A 17,818-nucleotide genomic window follows, 5' to 3' on the forward strand; every position below is an offset into this window, starting at 1 on the left:
CTCTCTCTGTCTCTCTCTCTCTCTCTCTCTCTCACACACACACACACACAGTAACAAATTTTAACCTTTTCACATAAAGCACACTTTTTTTTTTTTTTTTTTTTTGAGACAGGGTTTCTCTGTATAGCCCTGGCTGTCCTGAAACTAACTCTGTAGACCAGGCTGGCCCCGAACTCAGAAATCCGCCTGCCTCTGCCTTCCAAGTGCTGGGATTAAAGACGTGCGCCACCACTGCCCGGCCATAAAGCACACTTTAAGAGGCTTATTTTCATATCTCCAAATCACCAGCATCTGTATTTTTAAGGTCATCAATAAAGGCTGTGTGAACAGCCAGTCTGATAAGTGGATGTCACTAAGTGTTTGTCCCATTGGTATCGTGTAGTTGGTGGGGATATGCAGGACAAAGTGATTTGTGTTCTAGGCAGGATTGTGTGGGTTGTACCTCTCTCAGGGTGCTGTACAGTCTAACACCAGCCTAAGACATTTCTGCTATTTTCAGTCTAATATTCTCGAACTGCAGTCGACTACAGGTGATTAAAACCGTTTAGATCCTGTTTGTGTGTATAGTGTTTTTCTCCCTGGCCTTGAATTGTATTTTCTGAGCTGTTGGATCTCTTAGGGTTTTAAGGCCTCGGTGCCTAGTAAGCAGCCAGCATCACTTGTGCAGACAGGAAGTGTACAAATGTAAATGAAAAAATAAATGGTGTGGATGGGTGAGTGTTGGGCAGAAGCATGATATTGTGGATGTGAATGATGCAAGCCTTTGATGACAGCCTATCTTCGTACTTTAGAAGAACCAGCAGCCACACCCAGTTGTGGATATGTGTGTGTGTTGGGGGGCGGGGGGAGACACCTGGCATGTCAGAATCAGGCTGATGAGTCATGGGTCAATTCCTCCTTCATCACAGGACAGCGAGCGATCTGTGACATAGATCCCTCTTGACCATTTCCCATGTCTGTTCTTCTAAAGACTGTCTGCTTTGCCCACTATTCCTAAGTTTGATTGAGAAAACTTCTGCAAACCCAGGAGAAAGAGTTGTAAGAACAGATGTGGCCCTCTGCCGAAGTCTTCTCCCAGGTGTGCTTCTGGAGAGAGCCCCCCATGTGAGCCAGCTCCTTCAGGACACCACGCCGGGCAGTTCAGACACATTATCCAGGACAGACACTGTCTTCAGTTGTCTCCAGATAACTGAACCCACAAGTCTTTCCTGTAACCCACTAGAAAGTACTCTCAGATTGAAATTTGACCTTAAAACGTTTTCCGAGCTTTTCTCTGGCCATGTTAGCCTAGATTCTCAAACTGGACTCTGTCCTAGGCTGCTGCTGCCCTTGGAATAACAGGCCATTCAGAGCAGTTCCAGGAACTTACTTTTTTTTTTTCCCAATCCACTAATGGCTCTCCTACGCTGTCCACCCCCACCCAGCCAGTTAGCCTTGTATCACTTAAAGCCTTTCTACACTCTTGTTTCCAGCTTTCCTGTGGTCTCTACTTAGAAAAACTGAAGCTCCCCCCTCCCCGCTTTCTGAAAAGCCTCTTAGTTATTAACAAGCAGAGTGAACGATTCTTGTATTGTTCCCTCATGTTTCTCCGGGAACTATGCCTGATGTTAGAATCCAGGATGCTGTGACTTGAATTTTATTCCTACTGTGTGGCATTAAATGTGTGTGTACAGCTACCAGGGAGGTGCATTCCAACACTGGCTGTGCTTCAGACCTGGGTCCTTGTGCCTTCTGGGCACATCACTTGTTCTAGGTGATGCTGCTGAATGTCTGCCCCTGTTTGCACTCCGCTGGACATGGGAGGCGAGAGATCCTCGATATTTAGTTAGTGTTTTCATTTAGATGCTGATGTTTTAGATAATCTCTTGTTCCTCCAAGTTTCTCTCTCGAAATACTATCCATCCCCATGCCGCACCCTTTCCCTAGAGGTTTGGCAATACTTAGAAATGGTTTTGAAGGTTTTCAGAAGAACTGGAGGCTCAGTGATTGATTCTGTGTTAAAACAAAACAGTGCAATTGTATTTACAGCATAGCTAAACACATGATTGTGAATTTGTTAATCATAAATTAAAGATATATTAAATTTAACTGAATTGTTTGTTGGTTGGTTTGTTTCTAGACAGGGTCTCATTTTATAGCCCCAGCTGACCTGGAACTATGGCTAGCCCAGGCTAGCCTCAAATCAGTTTGTCTTGCCTCAAATGTGTACACTTCCACACCCAGCCCAGCATTAATCCAGAGTCCTAAGGATAAATACCTTTACTCACTACTGTGATCAGTTTGCTATTTTTAATGCTAAATTGACTTGGTCATTTGCTAATAGATTACAATCTAAATTTATAAAACTTGGTTTATTGTGACTTTTTTTTGTATGTGCTCCAAAGGGCAGAGATTTTTGGAACAGTTTATTCAAGCACTACCACTGACTGCCTTCTTTGGTGCTGATTGGACTGGTTGGAGGACATGAAGTTTAGTATTTTAATTTTTTACTGTGGACATGAAGTATTTAAAATAAAAACAAAGGTGACAAGTAATTTTACGCAGGGCGCAGAGTCAGACCAGGGGTCAGTGGAGTATATAGATGACTGGGGGAGGTTAAGAGGACCAGCAAGATGAGAGACAGTGGGGAGGGGTGTCTGGGTGTGTGTGTGTGTCTGTGTATGTCCATATGTCTCTACATGTGTGTCTGTCTGTGTGTCTGTGTACATCTCTACATGTGTTTATGTTCTTTGTGTGTCTGTGTGTGTGTGTGTGTGTGTGTGTGTGTGTGTGTGTGTGTAAAAATGCCATAAATAGCAGCATCAGGGGAAGGCTTGGGATGGCAAGATGGCTCTGCAGGTAAAAGCACATGCTGCCAAGTGTGACAACCTGAGTTTGAGCCCTGTGAACCCATGTGGTAGAAGGAAAGAACCGATTCCCAAACTCATCCTCAGACTTCCACATACAACCCCCCCACACACACACAATAAGGATGTTTTAAATTATATTGTATATAATATATATAGCCTAAGAGTATATAAACATGCAGTATATATTATATACAGTATTATTTTGGGTGACAAGCAAGGACACAGCACCTCTCCAGCTGTTTTGAGTGTCGTCCCTTGTGGGGATGGGTGTCTGCCACCTTTCAATCCAGTTCTTCCTTTGCACTGGGGTTCAGCACCACAGGGTAGGTTTCTACGGAACTGAGAGAAGAAGTTCAGGAAACTGGGACTTGGGTTTTTATGTGAAGTCACAGGACTCGTTGTTGTTCTGGCTTTCAGCCCTAGCACATCAGTTGCATGGAGGCATTGGGAGTGGTTTGGGTTTTGCATGAGAAATTCAGCCTTTCCCTTTGCACCTTTGAAAGTGGCTTGTTCTTGTTCTTTGAGGAAAATGCGTATAGGAGTATTTTGAGTAGACAGTAATCAATGTCTCCTTTCTCTTTAATAGGTTTTAAAATGGAACATTTCGATGCGTCACTCAGTACCTATTTCAAGGCCTTACTGGGCCCCCGAGGTAAGGTGGCTTCTGGTTTAGCTCATCATCTGTGGCTCCCCTCCCATCTCTTTATAGCCTCTTGTAAATATTGCATGAGATCTTGGAAAACATTTTCTGTGATGAGATCAAAACTTTATCTCCAGTAACAAAGGACCTTGTGAAGTTCTCTGTTAGTTGAATGCCATCCCACCCCCACCCCCTGGCACTTGAGGCACAGACTCCGTGGCTGTGAACTTCTTTCTGCTGGCCTCAGTTTCCATACTTGCAGCCTGTGAACTCCGTTGATTTAACCTTGATTGGTGGTGGTCTGCTTTTCTTAAATCCTGACTCTCTAGAGGAAACCAAGCCATGGTGTTCCAAACATACTCAGTCTGAGGACCAGGTGCTCTCTCCCTTGCAAAGTTCTGGGGGCTTTTTTTCTCTAAAACCTGGGTCTTGACCTGTTGCCCAGGGTGTCCCTGAACCCCTCAGATCCTCATGCCTCAGCTACCCAAGTATCTGTGCGGCACCTCAGCCATGTAGCAGTATATGCATCAGTGCTGGGCGTGAAACCCAAGGCTTCATGTGTGCTCTGTTGTTGTGCTGTAATGTTGTAAGCCCATAGGACTTTACTCTCATTTCTGAATTTAATTTTTAAAAAATTATCATGTTTATTTTGACATGTGGTAATTGTACAGAGTAATGGGCTTCATTTGGACATTTCCATGTCTGCAGAATACTTGGTTCTTTCCCTCTGTTACCTTCTCCTCTGTCCCTTCCCATCACCTGCCCCCTTCCATATCTCTAATAGGGCTTTAAGGATTTTGTCTTGTTTTGTTTTTTTAAGACCAGGCTGGCCTTGAACCCAAGATCTGCCTGCCTTTGCCTCCCAAGTGCTAAGATTAAAGGTGTGCACCACCACTGCCTTTTTTTTAATTAATAAATCATTACTTCACATCATGTTGTATACTGGAAATCCCTTGGTATATAATGCTACTTTTCATTATTTGTTCTTTTAATTCTTTTTGAAGTAGCTCTCCATGGCCTTTTATTATTATCTATAATACTTTCTTTAGAGAAGAAATCTTTGAGGGGTTCACAGAAATGTGTAAAGTTCCCATCACTGACAAAATAACTAAGAGAATCAATTTAAAGGAGGAAAGGTTTATTTTGGCTTCTGGGTTCAGAGGGTCCAGGCCGTGGTCCCTTGGCTCTTGTCTTTCTGTGCCGGAGACAAGGCTGGCCATTGTTGGAAGAGCATGGCAGAGTAACCATGCCTCTTGAAGCAGCCGAGAGGCAGAGCGTATAAAGACACAGACGAGGATAAGACCGTCCCTGCGAAGGGAAGCCGTGCTGATCTGTCCTCTCCCACCAGGCCCTGCCTCCTACGGTTTTCAGCATCTCTGTAGTCCAGTCAAGGATGAACCCACTGATAGATTCACTCATTAGTGTTGTCAGGGGTCTCACGGTCACTTTCCCCAAAGCCCTAACTAGGCAGTTGCTTGTAAACCGCTTCTTATCAGAACAGAAGGCTCTCAGTTTCACTCATTTTTAAGATACAGAAGAAAACAAAAAGAGTTTCATTAGTGGGTCAAAGATGAAAGGTGTTTGATACCATCTGGCATAAGAATAAGGGTGTGGGGTGTCTAACCTGGTCCAGCCTCTTTGCTTCCATGGCAGGTAGAATGTACATGCCATAAGCTGTTACCCTACAGCGATTCTTGGTCATTTTGCAAAGATACATGAAGGAAGGATGCCCTTCTGAGAATTAAACTAGTTGCCCATCCAGAAGGACCAGGTTAGACTAGAGGGTGGTCAGTTGAAAGAACGAGTTGCATTGGCAGAACTGGCTCAAACCTGTAATCCTAGCACCCAGGAAGCTGAAGAGGAAAATCGTGAATTTGAGAGTAGCGCCAATCATGTAACAAGTTCCAAGCCATTCCGAGCTGTACTGTGAAAGACAAAGACAAAGAACAGTGACATGCACTTGCATCTGCTTGTGTTGAAACAGTGCCTTCGCACTTTGTTATAAAGAGTCAGAGAATTCAAGTTTTAATTGTCTGAAGTAATTAGTGACTAGCTTACGTTGCAAGGAAGAGCAGCCCATCTCAAGGGCATTGTGGTAGTAGCTGTTCTTCGTATTTTTCCACTTTGCCGTTCTCATGGTAGTAGCTGTTCTTCGTATTTTTCCACTTTGCCGTTCTCATCTGTCCTCAAGATGGCCACCTTCATGAGTATAGCAGCTCAGGCTGTTCATCCAACACAGGAAGAAGATATTTGTTCATTGTATGCCATCAGTCTCTAAGGCCAGCCAGCCCTGAAGGACTTGTGAGAACCCACAGTGCCATGTTCCTCCTCCCTGTGAGGCCAGGGTAGGAGATGGGGCCGTGAGCGAGGCAGTGCAGCCGAGCACAGGGCTGGAGACTGCTTCTAGGCGGCACTTGGGTTCCTACCCTTTCCTTGTCCTGGCTAGGAGAGAGGGAAAGAGTAGGGTGTCCTTTGAGTCAACATGGGTCTCAAACACTTATAGTGCTCTAAATACCTGAGCTAAAGGTTCTCAACCTGTGGGTCAGGACCTTTTGGGATCAAATGACCTTTTCATAGGTGTCGTATATTAGATAGATATCCTGCATTATCAGATACTTAAAATTCATAACAATAGCAAAATTACAGATATGAAGTAGCAGTGAAAATCATTTTATGTTTGGGAGTCACCACAACATGTATTAAACTGTATTAAAAGGTCGAAGCACTAGGAAGGTTGAGAACCACTGCCTTGCATAGTCCCGAGTCTGATCATGGTGGAGCCAATAGCATTTCGTCCTTTTAACTCACCGGCCTCTATTGCTAGTCCTCTCTAGTCAGGCACAGTATCCCTCACCTGGCTAAAGGGCACATTGCTTGTGCCTGCACATATGGGGCACTCACTGAGCTGGAAGGGTTTTGAATGCAAACTACCATCTCCTACGTTTCCCAATTCCACAATAATTCAATAAACATAATAAACTTGGTAATTTGACTTTGTACTTTCTTTTGGAGTCTTCGAAAGCATGTTTTTACTATTTTTACTTAGCACAAACACAACTAATAAGTTATCCTAAGCCTGTATCAAAAAGCCTTGCTTTATTTGATGTGAATTTGTGTGTATTTTGCTCCTATTGTATTGCTCGGATTAAATGCAATCTTAGTGTCCCGTGGCTTTGGACGTGGTTCCCCTTATGCGTACCTAATTGATGACTAAACGTTTTCCTTCTGATGCTTTTCAGATACAAGAGTCAAAGGCTGGTTTCTCCTGGACAATTACATCCCTACATTGGTCTGCTCTGTCATTTACTTACTCATTGTATGGCTGGGACCAAAGTACATGAAGAGCAGGCAGCCATTCTCTTGCCGGGGCATCCTGGTGGTGTACAACCTTGGACTCACCCTGCTGTCTCTCTACATGTTCTGTGAGGTAGGTCAGTGGCGACAGGGCTTCCCTCCACCGAGCCTGCTGCTGTGGCAGGCCTGAGGTGTGTCCCTATGTGAGGAAAGGCGTCTAGAGAATGAGGGACAGTGAGTCCATTAATGCATTTTAAGTAGGTTTTTAAATTGGTCTTTTCAAACCAGATGTGTATACAGATGTCCCCTGGAATGCCTCAAGGCAGAAGCTTCTGTACTGAGTGTGTGTGGCTCGTGCTTTGTGTGGCGCCCTCAGAACTGAGCTAAATCGCTTCAAAAAACATTCTTATTCTCGTGTAAGAGGCTGGAAAAACAAAGGCAGGTTGAAAAGCAGATCTGGGCACATTTTATTATTAATAAATGCTTGCTTCTCGTGTGGAGGAGGAAGTGGGTGGAGCATTGGTAAATTCTGTGGCAATTCAGCCTTTATTCTGATCTGGTAACTTGTCAAATCTCACAAGTTCTGTTTTTAAAGTTTTTCTGTACATAGTCATTGTGCGTGGCACTGTTGTATAGGACACACTTGTGTACACTGTGTTGTGTATATGCTGATTTTAGAAGCTAAGACACATGAATGGTAAGATCCTCGTTTGTAATCTTATGGGTGTGTGTGTGTGAGTTTGGGCTCAATTCTTTTACATGGCTAGAACGTTAAAAATCAGATGTTTTGGCTTCAGAGGCAAATAATCAGAATCAACATTTCAGTTCTCCCTATTTTGCGAGGGATGATAAAACAGCCTGTAAAGCTAGGAAGACAGGGGAGTGTTGTCCCCCATTGGTAAGCATGGTTTGTGTATGTCTCTTGGAAGGACTCTCTCAGGCTCACGCTAGCCTATTGGTAGATCTTCTTGTACAGAGAATTCCTATCTACACACAAAATGGAAACATTCAGATACTCTTAGTTAGGCGCTTTCGCAGCTTCAGTACTCCAGGAGATAGTAGAGAGAAGGGTGGGGGAGGGGGGACTGCAGTGGTGACTTCTTGCCTCACCTGCTCCAGGGACAGACTGCCGCAGCTGTCAGGTTCCAGAGCGATCTTTTCTCTCACTCATGGAACGGTGATAAAGCCATCTCCTTCAGGAAGCTTCTGCCGAGTTTATAGACTTTAATATCGTACATAGCATATTCTAGAAAAAAAATTAACGTAAGTTGACTGAATTTTAGGGAACCTAAGTGTTTGCCTTCAGTGTTTCATGTTTCACAGGCCCGGGATGAGGTAGCTATAGTGTCATTTAACTTTGTATACAGATATCTCAGTGGTAACAAGAAGAAAACTGCCGTATACGCTGGCAGTTTGTGCATCTGATGAGGGGCTTCCAGGCAGCCCTTATCAAAAGCACAGCTTTCCCTTTGGCAGTGAGGTGTAAATGATAGAGTGCTTTGAAATATACAGAGGGAAATGCCACCCTTAACCCTCCAGCTTTCAGGACCTACAGGGCAACACCCAACAGCATTCAGACCTCGGCTGCTGCGCGAGAAGGCCCTAGCCCTCAGGCACAGTCATCATACACGACTGTTGTTTCTGTCTTTCCATGAACTCACCAGTGGTGACTGGAGTGTGTCCTTGTCAAGACTGGGACTTCATTTCAGTTCCTCTTTCTGAAACTAGCATTTGTATTCTGTTAACTAACAAGACACAGTAGGGCAGCCATGAAGGGCTGTGCTGAGGAGGTTTGAGGAGGTCATAAGGCCCTTGGGGTGCAGTGTGGAGCACGCCAGTCTCTAGTTGCCTTCCTGCTTTTGAGGCAGTTCGGAATTTTTTAAGCAAATATGTAGTTGTCTTAGTCAGGGTTTCTATTCCTGCACAAACATCATGACCAAGAAGCAAGTTGGGGAGGAAAGGGTTTATTCAGCTTACACTTCCACATTGCTGTTGATCACCAGAGGAAGTCAGGACTGGAACTCAAGCAGGTCAGGAAGCAGGAGCTGATGCAGAGGCCATGGAGAGATGTTTCTTACTGGCTTGCTTCCCCTGGCTTGCTCACTTATAGAACCCAAGACTTCCAGCCCAGGGATGGCACCACCCACAAGGGGCCCTACCCCCTTGATCACTAATTGAGAAAATGCCCCACAGCTGGATCTCATGGAGGCATTTCCTCAACTGAAGCTCCCTTCTCTGTGATAACTCCAGCCTGTGTCAAGTTGACACGCAAAACCAGCCAGTACAGTAGTCATTGGGTTTTTTTTTTTCATTATTAATTACAAATGTGCCTTGACATGTTCTGAGTCAATGAAAGGAAAAGTAATGGCCACATAAAGGAAATACAGAAGTCTTTACAGAAGTCTTCTTAAACGAGGTGGGACAAGGAAATGAAAGGAGTGGCCGAGGCAGGAAGGGAGCGAGGTAAAAACAACTAAGGCCAACATGTCAAGGGAGTACAGGTGTACTTATAGTTGGCGCATTTGGTAGGGAAAGGAAAGTGTGCTTGTAAATACCTCACTGACCTTACATTTATCTCCAGGAAAGGGCCAGACAGTCCTGAATTTTGAGTGTATTTGAGATGTGAGATGTATTAGTTTGACAGTATTGGGTGTATGAGGTTTCCCTTGTTGATGTAGGCACTGTAGAAGAGAAGTGTTTGCCTTAGTTACTCAGGACCGTGAAACCTCTCTGACAGAAACACAGGAGTCCACATGCTCCCCACCCTCAGGGATTGTTTCATCTGAGTGGTGATGCTGCCTGTCAAATGACCCATGCCAGTCTTCTTGGTGAGAAGCCCGTGATGCTAAATGCTGAACATCAGCTTGCTGGATTGAATTAGGAGGCACCGAGGCCCTGGGTTCTGGGGCGTTAGTGAGGCATATTTTTGGGTGTGTTTACAGAAAGGTTTAGCTGGATGGCAGCATCCCTGACCTGAATAGAAAGTAGGGATGGAGAAGGTCAGATGGATGATGGCCTTCCTTCCCCTGCCTCCAGAGTGAAGCAAGCCCTTCTGACCACCACAAGGGAACAAACTCTCTAAACTGAGCCAGAATAAACCCTTCCGCCTGCCCCCCACCCTCCAAGTGGCTTTTTACAAGGTAAAAGGAACCTATACAAACCCATGCCTTCGAGATCTGGAGCGACTTGCTCTTATTCTCTGTTTCTGCACCAGCTGGGCCTGCATTCCCTGTCAGCCCAGCAGCAAGCTACCAAAGCTACTTCTGATCCTTTGTTACAGTGTTACACAAGGTGTTCCTCTCAGGCAGCTGCTCGGCTCAGACATGGAGCTGTTTTGATGTGTCTGCTCTTTTCCCATTATGCCTCTGACCTCTGAGGCCCTGCATGGAGAGGATCTAATTGTCTGGTTTGATGTAGTCCAAAGGGCATGCTAGTCCTGCTCTGTCTGGGCCTCTGCAGCTGCTGTCGGAGGCAGGCTCAGGGCTGTACAGTGCCCTTGCCTTTGGTCACCTTAGGAGTGCTCCTGTGTGGGGATAGAGCTCCCTAGGCTGTCCTGCTCAGCTCTGTCTAAACCCACAGGCACCAGCTCTTTGATTCTTTTTCCCTACCCCTGTCCCCCGCCCCTCAGCCTCTTCAGTATCTCTGTTCCAAAGTGAAGTGCCTTTGTGGTATTCCATCAGCATCCCACTCCAGCGCAGACCACACTCACAGACAGAAACCTGCAATGAAAAGTCCACTCTACCTTTCCTCCTTGTTATTTTGGTTGTTTGCACCATAAAAGCTGTTCTTGTATAGGAATAGGGAAAAGGTAAATATGAGAACCACATTTTTATACTATTTAACGAGCAGACACAAGTTATAGGTTACAAATTACGTTTTGAGTTTGTCTTTTCTCTAGTAGTTGTATATAGCACCATATGTTGTTAAAACATCTGACCAAATTACCTTTTAAACATTCAGAACATTTAAATTTTTATTTAAAAAAAGTGTATTCCCAAGAAGACAGACCTGGTTTAGCATAAATCCAAACTTACTCATTTCTCCCTTCCTGTACTGGGTTTGCATATGTGTGCTGCAATGCCTGGCTTTCCCATGGGTTCCAGAGATCTGAACTCAGGTCCTCAAGCTTACGCAGCTTTCTCCTCATTTCCTGAATCAGCTTTTTAAAGAACTGGTCCTTACAGCTGAGCATGCATGCCATAGCAGCCATCCTTGGCTACTTAGCAAGTGTGAGGCCAGCCCGAGACAATGAAATCCTGTCTCAAAACAAAACTTAAAAAAAAAAAAAAAATACCCTACAGCTACCCCTCTGAGGTCATGCTTCTGAAGTAACGATTTAGCCTATGGTAATTCTTTTTTTACTTTAAAACAGAAGTGTTTGTTGAATGTCCCAGATAAAGCATCCCATATTAGCGTTTCTGGGGTTATGTGACCTGTCTGTCTTCCCCCAAGTGCCTGAGAGGTTATAGAAAAACTTGAATGCAAACTTCTAAAGAACAAGAATGGGGTAGGGCAAAAAAAAAAAAAAAAAAAAAAAAGAAAGCTTGATCTTCCTGGTTGGCGCTGATGCGGCAGAGTTGCGTGTGCATTGTGCGGATGTGTGTTCCACCTGGGTGGCTCCTGCCTTTCTTCAGGTTGCCAGGAGCTCACACTGGTGTTTTCTTGAATTGTGCTTTGAAAATCCTGGTGTTTTATTGGGAAGGTGGGAGATGTGGTGTTTGATAGGAGGCTTTCTGTGCTGGAGCCTCCTGTCCTCTGTAATTAGGGGTAGCCAGGCACCTCCCAAGGCACCTCTGGGCTCTGCCTTGCCTGGGGCTCCTACGTGCCCCAGAGCAGTCAGTTCCTTTGGAAGTATTATATTCCGAACTCTCCTTTTTCTTTTGTTCAGGCTTTCCAGAATAGATAATGTTATTGTGGGAAACAGGATTTGGAGACATTATTTGGTTTTTAGAATACTTTGGAAAGGAGTTTTGCCCTTTGCCTTCCTGCTTAAGGAAGGTGCAGAGAAGTTGACTCAACTGGAGAGGCTAATATTTGTCGGAAAGCTCTGCTAGGTGTGTCCAGCCTCTTGACATTGTAACAAGACATTGTCACCTACAAAGTGCACACCTTGAAATCATTACACCCACCCTCCACCCTGCCCTGAGAGAAAGCTTGACTGTTTTAAGTTTGTGGTTTTATGCTGTGGTTTCATAGCTAGCTGTCTTGGGGTGCCCTATTATAGGTTGGACATCCCTGGATCATTGCCCAAGATAAGTGATACCTTGTCCCCTTACAACTGAAGTTCCGTGTGCAGAAGAACTCTGCCGAGAGGTCTGAAGGAAAAAGTATTTGCTCCTCAGTGGAGCTGAGGCTCTTCTCCCAGATGACGCACAGTGGAGAGAAGGGGAGAGTACTGTCCAGGCATCTCCTCCCTACTGCTCACCCACCTCCAGAGGGAGGAAGAGAAGGAGTACCTCTGCCAGAGAGGACGCCTTGGAGCTCATTCTGCGACTCCTCAGACCTCTGAGAACTTAACTTTCCACTGAAATAATGAAGTATGTGGGAAGACTGCAAGCTTCTCCCACTCTGTCTCTTCTCTTTCTTTTGAGATAGGATACCTCTGTGTTCCTGGCTGGCCTAGAACAGATATCCTCCTGCCTCTGCCTCCCAAGGGCAGGGACTGAAAGGTCTGCAGCTCTACCCACCACCCCATCCTACAGGTACTTGGTTAAAGCCAGGCTTTGCAAAGCAGGACTGCAGTAGGTTGGCTGTAGAGTTTTAGCCTATGCAAAGGCTCCTGGTTTTGCCCCAGTTGGAGAGTCTCAAGTATTGAAAGCAGAAATACCATAGTTTTAGCTAGAATATCAGACTTAACATGGTACCTACTAGATGTCCTGCACCAGACTTCCTCATTTAACGGCCCATCTCAATGTTCCTGTCCCTTTCTGCAGAGGAAGTATGAACAGTCAAAACAAAACAAAAAAACCTTCAGCACAAGAGGGCACGGGTCTTAGAAGATTCCAGGCATACTTGTTCGAGGTTAGCCTGTTTGCTCAGCGCTAAATATTTGTCAAGTGTGTGGGAGAGGGATCCTGATGACTTAAGTAAGCAAGGGAGGTGCCTTCCTTGTTCCAAAGTGGCCTTATACTGTAGAGGAGGTGGGTGCTTTGGACTTCGGAACAGTTATGGTTGGTTCTGAGTCAGATATCTGCTAAGGAGATAGATACAAGGGAAGATCTTTTCCTCCGCCTCCTTCATGGAGCGACTTGCCAGCAGTTCAGAAACAGCATGGACGGCAAGGAGCCTAGTCCTGCTGTGTGGTGTGTCATCAGGCTTAGCTAGGCCTTTTCTGTGTTTCCTCACTTAATGTCTTCACTTCCACCAGATATAAAAACATACAGATCCAAGTCAGCAAGTCTGTGAAATGTCCTAATGGCTCTTACGAACACTCCTCAGCTGGGATGCTGTTGTCTTTAAGCATCCGGAATCTGTTTTCATTGCCTTTTGCTTGTCTCTGTTCAAGGGCCCGATGTCCATATAACTTAACCCACCTCTTACCACTAAAACCAGCCAGCCCTTCTGACGTCTTAGGGCTTTGGGGTGACGGGGTGATCGGGCCATGAGGATAGAGCTTTCCCAATCAGACTCAAGTGTTTCCAATGACCTTGTTTCCTATGAGGCTTTGGTAGGGTTCCAGAAAGTACTCTGCCGAAGGCTCTCCTTCATTTGTGGTTTAGAAGTCAGCTCTCACCACTGAAGTCATTCGCTCCCTGAGTCGCGTCCCCTTGGACTTCACTGTGATGCTCAGCTCTATTCTCTCAAGATGAAAAGATGCACAAAACCTGCAGTGGCTGTTGAATTGTCTCCTAAGGAGAGAAGAAGGCTGCTTGCTGTGTTTTAATTATAGCTCTTCGCATGTTCCTGGCCCAATTAAGGTTTGCTGTACTCCAAGGAAGGAGAAAGCACATATGGCCTTACAGTGGTACTGCCCGTATCTTGGTTATTTGGGAAAGCACATTGATAATCCTGTCTTTGTTGTCCTTGGACCAGTGAGTGGTACAGGGAGTGCGGAGATAGAACGCAGGCTGTTTGTTGTGGCCTGCTTTTCTACTCTGGAGCAGTCTCTTCGCTGCTTCTCAGAAGCCTCAAGGTAGACGGCAGCCCTCCCTCTCAGCGCCTCACCCTGTCTGTCCTCTTGAGCCTTCTCGTTCCACCTCGTCTGAGGTCCTGCAGCATCATGACAGACCAGCTTTGGGGAGAAAACCTGAACCTGGGCCCTGCGGAGAAGCAGCAGCTACAGGAATTTCCAAGGAGCGTCTTCGCCTGTGTGCTGTTTGTAGGACCGGGAAGGGATCTCACCCTTCTGCTTCGGAGGCTCTGGGGCCACTGCTCATGGGCATGCCCTGTCCCTCGGGCAGTAACGAAGGGTGGAGAAGCTTCGAATGCTGGCCCGTTTGTGGAGACTCGGTAGAGACCCAGACGAATAAATGCTAACCCAGGTCCTTAGTTTGGGGTGCTAAATTATTCTGACCTTTTTGACATTTTCCACACACACACTCCTATGAAGTTTGGTAAATGGTTTTCTTCCTACGAATAGAATTCAGAAGCCTGCCTCTTTGAGCCTCTTTGAAATACTTTCGGATTATTTTTTAATTTCTCTCCTCTGCAAAACAAAAATGAACCGAAGTCCCTCCCCCCCCATACAGAACTGAAGGCTGTTTCCCGCAAATGTAGCTTGATTCCTAGTTCCTGTGGGTTGTGACCCCTCACAGGGTCACATATCGGATGTTTCTATTATTATTCATAACAGTAGCAAGATTACAGTTATGAAGAAACAATGGGATAATATTTTGGTGGGGGTCACCATAACGTGAGGAAGTGTACTAAATGGTGGCAGCCCTAGGAGGGTTGACAGCCACTGCTTTAGAGGACTCTGAGCTTCTGTCATTAGTTCATATAGTTGATTAACCCTCTCATATGTACAAGTCTCCTGATGTAAGAGTCAAGGTCTCCCCAGAGCTCGTAGAGGAGCATGCGGCCTCATGGCCTAAAGTTTCCTTATGGAAACCTTACTGCATTGTCTGGGACGTTTGACAAGAAGCATTTCCTTTTGGTATCTCAAGATACTTTGCATTTCTGTCATGGAACCGAGGAATAACTCTGGTGTCACAGCCCTTTCTCCAGTCAGGTCTCAAAGGCCCAAGCCCACCTCACCTCCTCTCCCTTCTTTCCTTGTTCACTCTGGGTTTGCATCTTGAGTCTTCAAAGTTCTTCAATAGGCCTGTGAGTGACACACTTAACTGGCCTTGAAAGAGGACATAAGACCAGAAGGATAAGCATGCCTCATGGTGCCAGTCTAGAAAAAAGCATCCTCATGTATGGTCCGTTATGAACTGTAGCTGAGAAATTATTGAAAATGTGGACAGAAAGCCACTGAAGATAATTTAGTCCAACCTCGCTTTTGACAGTAAAGCCCACAGGTCCCACACGCCTCCCTGTCAAACCTTCCAGCCCACAGCCTCCACATCTGATGGAATACCAGACTCTTAACACTGCTCTTTGGCCATGAAAAGTATGTAAACTGAATGTTTTCATGTAGAGAAAGTAACAGAACAGAAGGGAAGTTAAAAGAAACATCAGATGCTACCCCGGCATCCATGCATGTATGCTAGGCCTGGCATTTATTTCTGCCGTTAGATTGGATTAAAATGTAACAGTTCGTCTTCCCATCCTTGTCTAAACATTCTGCTTACTGTGGGGTTCTGTACTGTTCACCAAGCTGAGTAGTGATCCAAGGGCAGCGGGAGAGCAACCTGAGCCTCCCAGACCCTGGCTCTGATACAGTTCCCAATTATCGCTACTCAAATCGGCAGAAGTGGCAGTACTCCTCAATATCCACCTCAGTGTCGTGGGTTCCCAAATGAAAGACACAAACACACACACACAAACACACACACAAACACAAACACACACATACACACACACAAACACATACACACACACCCTATATATTTTAATATGCCTTGAACAGATCAATGGCTGAGCCACTTCTAACCTCCATGTGGCTGACTAACCTTCTGATTCTGACTCATCACTTACTAAAACCTGTACTCCATCTTGGCTTCCCCGGACCCAGACTTGAAGCCCTCACAGACTGAGTTGCCCAGCACCTACATGATGGCTGTGTTCTCTGTCCATCACCTCTCAGGTGTGGCATCTACTTCTTACCTGGCATGGCCGCTCTCTCTCCCCTCCTCAGTCTCAAGCCTGGGAATCCTAAAGTCCGTCTCTGTCTCCCTGCTCAGTCATTGGCCGCCAGCAACTTTATTTACCAATCAAAACCAACTCGGGGCAGAGTCCCTCAGCATTTTACATGTAGACTTGGAGATTCTTGTGCAATTTGGGGGGAAACCAAACTTACATAATAAAAGTAGCATTAGACCAAATATACAACATGGCTCTCAGTTACCCCTTCCCTCCAACAACTTTCTTATTGAGGTCAGTAGGCGAAGCCACTGGTTTAAGGTCTGAGCCACACACTGGATTCTCTTGAGAACTTAGAGATCCTTGGGGTTTGTTTCATAGTCTGGGTGAGGCCAGGCGTTAGTAAATCTTTAAAGCTCTAAGGGTGATGCTGCTATGCAGTTACAATGGAACCCACAGTTGTTTTCCAGATTTTGTACGATCAGAATCACCGGCTAAAACACTGGCCAGCTGGTTAAAACCACAGCCCTCAAAGGTGGAGGCAGGAGAAAGAGAATTTCCACCTAGGCTACCTGAGGTCTATCCCATTTGCTCATAAATTCCAGGGTCACAAAATCATCTAGGGTAGGGCCTAAAGCTGTTGCCAACAAGTTCCGGGTGGTGTCAGGTCTGGGATTGGAGACAAAACTTTGAAACAACATCATTAGATTCTCAAGAATTTGTGGCCAAGGACTCTTAGGTGCCAGCCCTGGTGATCTACCCCAGGGTTTTAGATCCTGAAGGTTTGTGATAGTTCAAGATTGCATTTTGCCAGGGGCCCTGGGTGAGGCTGGTAGGTAGGCAGGGGCATATTCTTTGATAACTGGGGAATGAGTCCTTGTGCATGCTTCATACATGGATGTTATGAGGCTCAACATATACCATCTCAGGCATCCCCTGGCATTCTGTGGCCATCAGTAGCACTCAAGGTTGTTCTAGAGTGTAGAAGAAAGCAAACAAGCAGGGAGCTGTGGTTTTCATAGATAAATAGCATACAGTAGGTGCTAGGAACATAGTGGGTGGGCAGTATTGAAATAGAATAGTTAAACTTTCTAGCCTGACCATTAGAGCAGGTTTTAAGGTCTCATCATGGGCTATGCCTCTCACTATGTGCCGATCAGGAAACAGGCCATGTCACTAAGTCAGTGAAAAGTACAGCTTGCATGCCCATTCTGGGGTCCTTTCTGTGTGTGCAGATGGATTCTGCAGATGGCTAATCTATGCCTAGAGGTAGACACAGCAACAGGAAATGAAAAGGAATAGGAAGATGGACTATATTTGTCCTAGCGTTGAAAGTGTGTCTCCAGTCCAATGGTCTTTGTACTGGCAATTGAAGGACTTGTTAGAGCTACACATACTTGAGCCCCCACCCTTGGGGAGTTCATGACTGACTTAGACAGATGGCTCCAAACTGCACAGTCAGGCTTCGGGAGCCCAGGCTTAGGGAAAGTGGCATGAGGAGATGGGGTGATATTTTGGAGTTAGATGGATCTGGGCATGCTGAAGCAACAGGTAGAGGGCTTCTGAAGGCAGCAGCCTGGGAGTGTATTCAGGCTCCCTCTTCACCATGCACTTGACTCTGTAGAGCCCCAAGTTAGTTTTCACATACTCTAGACTAGTAGAGTTCTGTTGAGCAGGGTACTGATGTAGCAACTAATTTTTCTCCTCTTTCTTTTTTAGTTGGTGACAGGTGTGTGGGAAGGCAAATACAACTTCTTCTGTCAGGGAACACGCAGCGCAGGAGAATCAGATATGAAGGTATTGTTTCAGGGTTGGATGGGGGTGGGGGTGTCTGTGTATTTGTTTTTTT

General features: G+C 45.6%; 1 protein-coding gene across 1 annotated transcript in view; it reads left to right on the plus strand.

The window, feature by feature from the left end:
• The window catches only part of Elovl5 (ELOVL fatty acid elongase 5), a 65,481-nt gene that overhangs the window by 38,669 nt on the left and 8,994 nt on the right, over positions 1 to 17,818 (plus strand). Inside the window, exons 2-4 of the mRNA XM_031343084.1 lie at positions 3,436 to 3,501; positions 6,729 to 6,916; positions 17,689 to 17,766. Coding sequence (XP_031198944.1) covers positions 3,444 to 3,501; positions 6,729 to 6,916; positions 17,689 to 17,766 — 324 coding nt within the window. The 5' untranslated portion in view covers positions 3,436 to 3,443. The remainder of the gene's footprint in view (positions 1 to 3,435; positions 3,502 to 6,728; positions 6,917 to 17,688; positions 17,767 to 17,818) is intronic.

Source organism: Mastomys coucha, unplaced genomic scaffold, assembly GCF_008632895.1.
Source record: "Mastomys coucha isolate ucsf_1 unplaced genomic scaffold, UCSF_Mcou_1 pScaffold23, whole genome shotgun sequence".
Lineage (NCBI taxonomy): Eukaryota > Metazoa > Chordata > Mammalia > Rodentia > Muridae > Mastomys > Mastomys coucha.